Source organism: Rissa tridactyla, chromosome 1 (genome assembly GCF_028500815.1).
Source record: "Rissa tridactyla isolate bRisTri1 chromosome 1, bRisTri1.patW.cur.20221130, whole genome shotgun sequence".
Lineage (NCBI taxonomy): Eukaryota > Metazoa > Chordata > Aves > Charadriiformes > Laridae > Rissa > Rissa tridactyla.
The window spans coordinates 99,377,243-99,385,224 of record NC_071466.1 but is presented as its reverse complement, the minus strand read 5'-3'; the positions used below and the strand labels follow the sequence as shown (position 1 = coordinate 99,385,224).

The 7,982-nt window shown below is 46.5% G+C and overlaps 1 protein-coding gene across 8 annotated transcripts in view; it reads left to right on the top strand.

Moving 5' to 3' along the window:
* Window positions 1-1,078: 1,078 nt before the first annotated feature.
* SLC37A1 (solute carrier family 37 member 1) overlaps window positions 1,079-7,982 on the top strand; it is a 38,754-nt gene continuing 31,850 nt past the window's right edge. Inside the window, exons 1-4 of one of the 8 annotated variants that reach the window (XM_054181792.1) lie at window positions 1,079-1,139; window positions 2,217-2,281; window positions 5,281-5,562; window positions 7,246-7,327. In XM_054181792.1, coding sequence (XP_054037767.1) covers window positions 5,507-5,562; window positions 7,246-7,327 — 138 coding nt within the window. In that variant the 5' untranslated portion in view covers window positions 1,079-1,139; window positions 2,217-2,281; window positions 5,281-5,506. The other 7 variants (XM_054181800.1, XM_054181773.1, XM_054181818.1 and 4 more) reach the window with 7 other exon arrangements.

Genomic DNA, 7,982 nt, shown 5'->3' with positions numbered 1-7,982 from the left:
CATCTCCTTAGATAAGATTGATACTAATCAAGAGCAGTGCATTAGCTTTTCAAGTAGGAACTTCGTAGCATTTGGGGACATGAAGTGAAGACTCTTTTTTAACTTCTGATTCACTGTTTAACCTCTGATTCACCTCAGCTAGAAGGATGTCAGCCTGAGCACGAGACATCATCTGCCGGTGAGAAGCTTAATAGCAGCAGGTTGTGCAACACCCAACTGCACTGCAGTGCTCTGGTGCAACTCCCAGGCCCCAGTTCTGCAAATGTTCTTATAAGGGAGAAGCGCTTGTTTGTTGACTGGGAGAAAGTGAAGGAAAGATGCCACCGGGGCCCTGGAGCAACGCCAAGCAGGTGTCTCAAGTGTTTGAAATGTGGGGCCTCAGTAATACCATTCTGGGAGCCAAAGAGTTCCTTTTATTAGTATTAGCAGCATAGAATCAAAGAATCGTCTGCGTTGGAAGGGACCTTTAAGATCATCCAGTCCAACCATCGACCTAATACTGACAAAACTACCACTAAACCATGTCCCTCAGCACCAAGTCTATCCGTCCTTTAAATACCTCCAGGGACAGGCAGGGCAAGACACAAAATAAAACTGAGCTTTTCAGTAAGTGCCTTAGGTGAGCTGCTTGTGCCAGGCAGGTGACACTCTACAGGGGACAACTGGTTATACAGATAAATTAAAACCTGCACCAGGTAAATGTTAGCAGCTATACAGTTTTGGATGAAATAAACAGCGTAGGGTTATGCGCGTGTGTGAGGTGGTCATGATAAAGAAATAAACCCGCAGCTGAAAGTACCCGTTTCTGTAAGTAACTAAGCTTTGAGATATATATGGTTGCCAAAAACTAAAAAGCACTGCAGGATCAGGAAACCAGAAGGCAAATAAAACAAATATATTATTTCATTTTTAAAGAAGTGCCACTGATTTTTTTTTCCTCAGTTTTCGGGTGAGCTGCTACGTGATTTCTTAACGTTTGCCGTTTGGCACCAGAAATACCCTTGCCTATTTCGGGCGGGCAGCCCGCTGTGAGCCACCCCCGCACGCCCACCGGGGACGGGGATCGCCCCGGCCATGCCGGGCCACGCAGAGGGCGCCGGGCCGCCGCTGCGGAGCGGGAGAGGCCGCCGGGGTGACAGGTGGGTCGGCGGGGACGACGGCCAGCGCCGGCTCAACCAGCGGCTCCGCTCTTCTCTCCACAGCCCCGCCGCCCCCTCACCGGCGAGGCCCGGGGAGCCGCGGCCGGCGGGGGAGGCCGGGCCGGGGGCAGCGGTTCCCCCTTGCAGGCTTCGGCGGCCCTTACAGAGGCGGCCCTGAGCCTCCGCGGGGCGCCCTCACCCTCCTCCTCCTCCTCCTCCTCCTCCTCCTCCGCGGCGCGGCGGGGAGGGGCCCGGGCAGACCGGTCCCGCCGCGCAGCTCCCGCGGCCGGCCGGCGATCCGCAGCCGCGCCCGGCCGTCGGGCTCCGCGCAGGCCAGGCAGGAAGCAGGAAGCTACCGGCGGCGGGGAGGGCAAGAGCGGCGGACCCGGGTAGGGTAGGCTCAGCTCGGCTCGGCTCTGCGGGCGGGAGGCGGCTGTGCACCTGCCGTGCCGGCGGCGGGGGCGGAGCGGGGGCGGCGACGCCGCTTCCCGCCTTGTGCGGCGGCGGTGGCGGCAGTGGCCCCTTTCTCCGCAGGGCTGCCCGGGGGCGCCGGCCCCGGCTCTCGGGAAGGCGGCTGCCGGGGCTCAGGCGTCCGCCTCCCCAGCTGCCGCCCCCGGCTCTCCGCTTTCTTTCCTTCACCCTTTGTCTCGCTTTCCCCCGCTTATTTCCCCGAGGCTGCGAGAGACCCCCTGCCGCCGCCCCGGCCGGCGGGGTCAGGCCCCGGTCCCGGGGAGGAGTGTTTTTGGGGGCACGCCCTTGGGTTTCGTTGGTAGCGGAGGGGAGTAATTGTGTGCTTTCTGTGTGAAATGGAAGGAGATAACGGCCATTTGAGGTCTATGGCCGGTGGATTTGGCAGCCCGTGGCTCAGGTGCCGGCGCTGCCGGGTGTCACCCACAGTCTGCCACTTGATCTGCCTGTGTCCAAAGGCCCTTCCGAGTCCTTGAGGACACCCTGGTGAGGGCTCGGGCTGTCTCTGCGTACGCAGGATTAACGTCAGCCCTCCCGGGGCAGGGGACAGGGTTGGCAGTACCTGGGGGTGGTAAAAGCCGGTGACAATTGACTGTTTCCCTGAAACAGGGAGGGAGCTGCGTTTTTCGGCTAGCGCAGTGGGAAGCCTGAAGAAGCGATGCGAAGTTTGGAAGGTAAATATGGATTCGAAGTAAGTACTGGAATACTGCTGTACACGTTGCAGGGCAACAAGGAGGAAGCGAGAGTTATTTGTTGGCACTGTCAGGTAAAGGAGTTGCTGAAAATGAAAAGAATGTGAAACCGGTTTGAGTGATTGGAGTTTGTCCTTGGGCTTCGTTAGTAGAACAAAAATATAGAGGATGTATTAGTATACTACCAGTTATGCGTTGTAGCCTGTTAATGTAATTTCTGAAGAATAGTTTGGTTTTAAAGTCTGGTTTAATCTACAGCAGGATGTGATCTTTATAACCTGTTATCACAAGTCTTATTGCCACAAGTTTCTTTGCTTCTGTGGAGGAAGTTTTATTTATTTTATTAAAAGCCCGTGAACGTTAGAGGAACTTATGGATATATGGTGACAGAGGTAAGCTGCTGATGAGTAAATGAGGCCTCGGGGGTCTCTGCCTGCAGCAGATGAAATCAGCCCCTGTCATATAGAGTTAGTTCCCTAAATGCTGCTCATAGTCCAGTCTTCTTTGCTGGGGCCTTGTGACTTGGGATTTACGGCCAGGATACGCTGTTAGGAAGCTGGTGTGAGTATGGTCTGTGCAGCAGGTGCACAGATGTGCAGCCTTGTGTGACCACTAGCATTGAAACCACCTTTTTGTAAGACGTGTGAAGTCTTTTTCTGCTTACACTAAAGCTGTTAAATAGTAACTTGCTAAACAGTTACTTTTCTGTGATGACAATTGACGTGTCCCATTATATTTTAAGGGAACTGTTTAAAGAGATTTATGACATCGGATCTTTGTTCTTTGCTGGACTCTCACTTTTTTCCTAGTAGATATTTCTGTCTGCTCACCTAAAGTGGGGTCAGTTAAGTAATACTTTTGGTGTTTGGGATAAGTGTGAGAGAGGGGAAATGGGGTTTGGGATCACCCTGAAACGGATCTGTTACTGCTGTAAGAAAAGTTCACCCCTATTCTGGGCTGCTTGTGCCCACCTCTTTTTCTTCCTACCTTTCTTATCCCACTGGAGCTATCCACAGCTCATTTCGACCTGACACAAAATTACTGACAGGCAGTTGTTGGTTTGAAATTAAGAGTTAGCTGACCTAACTAGCTGGCTGTGGCTGTAAGGGGCAGTCCCACCTTTAGTCCCTGCTGCTTTGGATTCATCTTATGTAGCAGTTTGGTGGTGACAGAGTGAGTTAATATTCTCTGTTGGACAAGCTGTTTTTCAGGGCATGTTTTCTGATGGATCAGCCACCCGTGAACCATGGCTGTATGACTACCAGGTCTGACACAGAGGGAGGCAGGGACCTGCAGCTGGGGGGGTGGGAGAGGGCAGGAGAGCGTAGGGTTGCACTTTCCCTAACCTCTGCAGCCTCACAGAGGGGGCGGGAAGCTCGTGTTGGGTGGGAATGATTTTGGTGTTTGCTGATAATTGCACAACCAGATACCTGATTCAGGGCCTGGGGGAGGAGGTGGAACATGCCAAACGAGATTAGCAAGTCAATTCACTTTTAGGGGAGGAAGGTGTCAAGCTGAACCAGGCCACTGTGGAAAAATTAAAGGTATGACAAAAATGTGTTAACATAAGGGAGCAGATCCTTGATCTTTTGGTGGGATACTCTGTTACATGAGGAGGTACTAGTTTTCCTCCTTTCTTGGGAAAAAAGCCTATGTGGATAGTGAAGCGTTCAAGTTGCCAGCTTTGACACAGCAGATACTGTTTGATGTTGTCATTCAGCTGGCTGAGGAGGAGTAGGCTTGCTTTCTGTAGTAAGATGGGGGAATAAAGATGAGAGGAGAGAGGTTCACACTTCTGCCTGCCCAGTGGCAGCCTCTGAAGTTCCCAGGCTAAGACAAGCCCTTCGTCTTGGCAAGTGTGCTTTCTTCAAAGGAGAGTTTGCTTTGGCTCACCTGCCGGGATTTGCCAGGAGAGCTAGTCCTGTTATCCTACCAGCTTCCCATCCAGCCACATGGCAGTGGCTGGTGCTGGCGTTAAGCCCTCTAGCTGGGCTAAACAGGAGGGTAGGGGTTATGTTGCAGACCCCGGTGTGTTATTTGGCATCCTGCTGCGGTGACTCTACTGTTAGCGCACAGGGAGGCTTGGCTTGCACGCACGAGTTGCAGTCACACCTTTTGCCTACAGTGCCTGTTGTCGTGTCACTCAACAGTTGGCTCAGACTTGCTGCGAAGTAACAGTGCAGCTAGTCCCTCATGCAGTGCCTGTAATAAAGGGTACTGTGCATCTTTTTCTGTTGAGGGGCTTTGGCCCAAATTCGAATAAACAGGAGGAACTCTACAACATTTTAAAACCAACTGAACTGATGCTGTGACAGGCTCACTCTTCCGTGCATGTCACGTACAACGTGAGCCTGCCATCTCCCTTGTGCTGGATGAGCTGGTGTAGGGAGCTCAAGCAGTGAAAAAACTTTTTTTTTTTTCTCTTTTACAAATTTATCTGACGGTGTGGTGCTTTGTGCAGCACTGGTACTAGGAGAGGGAAATCAGGCTGGAAGAGGGAGTGCTGGTGAAGCCCTACTGGCAGCATTGTTCAGCTGCCCCCACTCTCAAACTGAAGTCTCTATTCTGGGCTGAAAACACTACAGTTGTTTTTGAACGAATTTCAACCTCATTAATGTTTCTGATGTGTTAAAATAGATCTTTGTACAGTGGGGAATTGCCTATTTGTAGTCTTTCTGGAACAAAAGCAGAGTGCTTTGATGTCAGCTGGTTTTGGATCATGTTGTAAGTGCATCTTTTCCTATTGTCCCTACTGCTTTATACTATGCTGATTTCTCAAAATAGATTATACGTGATAAAATTCAGGAAAAGCTGCGATTTACATTGGCTTAAAGTTCTCCATTACATTTTTGATATCTAGAAGGATAGTTGTGGTAGTTACTTGTTTCTGAAATAGATAATTGCTGATTCAAATATTATGATTAGAGAATATTATAATAACTCGATAAGAATATTTACTTATCAGCTTCTCTTATTTGAAGATCAGCAATTAACAAAAGCAGAGCAAAGAAATTTGCCACGTCGTGACTGAAGGTACATGAAGAAAACCTACAGGGCGATCAACTTAGCAGCATATCTTCCACGTTTGTTAGCAGCCTACCATTGCACGGCTTTGGGAGGATCTTTGTTACGCATTCTGAAGAACAGATAACGTTGTCACAAGTACATAATTGTGTTGCCTAAAACTTGATACCAGTTGCAGAGTAGATGGCTCAGCTTCCTCCTGGGATTCGCTTCATCACTTCATTTACACGAGATCAGTGGTAAGTCTTGAAGTATGGTGCTGATCTTTGGTTTGGACAATGTGAGTTTGTATCTGGGGAAGATGATGCTGTTGCCTTGTTCTGTTTTTGCTTTTTCATTGCTTAATATATACAGCAAGAAAATATAGTCAGTTGTCTAAAAAGTAAATATTGCTGACATGTAAAAAGTGAGATACTTTGTTAGGGGAACCCAGACAGACCCTTATTAGTCAAGTGTTCTAGAGAATAAAGCCTTTTGTCCTTTTCTTTGCAAGTTATGTATTTGAAGGGTTAAACTTCAGATTTTTATTTTCAAACTCTTTGGTGGGAGGGGGTGCTCGAGGTTAGCTTTCTTATCCTAACCAGAAGTGTATTTTCTCCTCCATGATTTGATGTGTAATATAGACTTATAGAGTTACAGTTTTAGTTCTTGCTACTGTAATATTAAAAAAAAACAAAACAAAACCAAAACCCTTTCCCTTTTGGAAAACTAATCCTGGAAGTTGGATGGCATCAGTTCTTGTGCTTTCTGAGATAGAATACTGAGCCAATTGTGTGTGAATAACAAAAAAATAACAAATGAAAGACGAAATACTTCCCATTTGAGCAATTTTATCACATGCTTTCTCTAGTAGAGCAGCAAGAACAAAGTCATTTCAGTTTTATCACTTGTGAGGATGCCTTCAATTACGGGGTGAATAACTCAACTGGCAGTATAACTTGCTCTTTTTTAATGTCAATGTGATTATGCCAGAACTATAAAACAAGACCCTTGTTATGATCATAGAATCTATGATCATAATCTATGATTCTATGATTCTGTAAAAGTTTATAAGGCAGAAAATGATTGAGAAAGGTTAATTAAAAATTAGGGACAATAGTAGGCTGTGTGATATCAGACCTTTGTATGTATGTCGTTAAAAGCACAGATCCCTAAAACGCTCTCCTCCTTAAGCAACTGAAACATATGCTGCAGGTAGAGAATAGAATAGATCAGATTATCTTTGTTTAACCCTTGCAGTGACAGGGAATTTGAGTTGTCCTTTTAGTTCAGATGATCTGCAGAGAAAGACCCAAGTATGCCAATGAGGTACAAAGGAAAATTCCTTCCCAATCCCAAAGCTGGTTAATTATGTTCATGTGCTCCAGCTGACGGTACACACAGTCAGTGTCAGTCCCTTAGTCCATCTCCAGAAATGTCTGATTTCCTCTGTTACAGAGGAAGGCAAAAGTAAAGCAAAATCCTAAAAGCAGGAAGGAAAGAAAGAAGTAATAACCCACAGTAGCCAAACTGACAATTCACAGAGCTGTCATGTCCAAATCCTGCCAGAAAACTGGAGGAGACAGTGAAATGTGAAATCTGGTTATCAGTATGTTTAATGTTGAACTGCCTTTTAATAGTCCACAAAGGAAGGTTGCAAACAAGGCAGATCAGCTCTGTGGACTCCAGAGCGCTGCCGTGTGGTCCTGCCCGTACCTGTGTGCCAACAGGCTCCCTCCCAAAGCCAGATCAGAGCAGATGTTGTAAAGCAGCAAAACTGCTAGGGTGGTTCTTCAGGCTGTTGGAGAACAAGAAAAAAGTTGTCTTCCACTATTCCAAGATTAACAATGACACGTGTAATGTTTTTATGTAACTTAGTGCTAAAAGTAAATCTGAAAAAAATAATTCTCAAATACTCTTTTTTTTTTTTTTTTATATTGTAGGTATAGAGCCTTCATTTTCTCTCTCACTTTCCTGTTGTATGCCAGCTTCCATTTATCAAGGAAACCTATTAGTATAGTTAAGGTAAGCAAGGTCGCGTCCTTGGTTAAACATCCTTCTACTCCTGTCAAACACGGAAGTAGTTGTCTCTTTAAGTATTTCCTTTTGTGAAAGGCAGTGTTAAACTTTACCTTGGAATGGTTTAAAAGATGAAAAACTGATAAAGCTCGTACACGGTGACACTTGGTAAACTTCAGTGAGACCACACCTAGCATATTGCATATACATCTGATCTTTGGGCTTAAGACTTGAAGCAGCTATGCCTACACTTAATTCAAGTGAATTAATCTAATTATAGGTATTTAAGAGTTTAGAGGTTTGCATTCATATGTTTAAGAAAAGTTGCTCATAACTGATGAGACAAATGTGATAAAATTCTATTGGCATGTACAAGGCTGTTCAAAGTACTGTTGAGCATCATAGTCATAGTTGTCTGTACACTTGGGACTCTGTTGCCAGTGGAGCTGGTGGCAAAATATTATCTAATTCTAGATTTGTTAGGTTATAATCTTTGACCTGTATAACTTGCCAAACACAAATCAAATCCCTCAGGGCTGTATTGTATACAATGGATGAGTAACAATGGGCAAAGTAGCTTGATGTTAGTGAAGAATTTTGAAATTCTGCATTATCAGAAACATCAGCTCACTGTAACACGTTGTTTCTAACCACATAATTA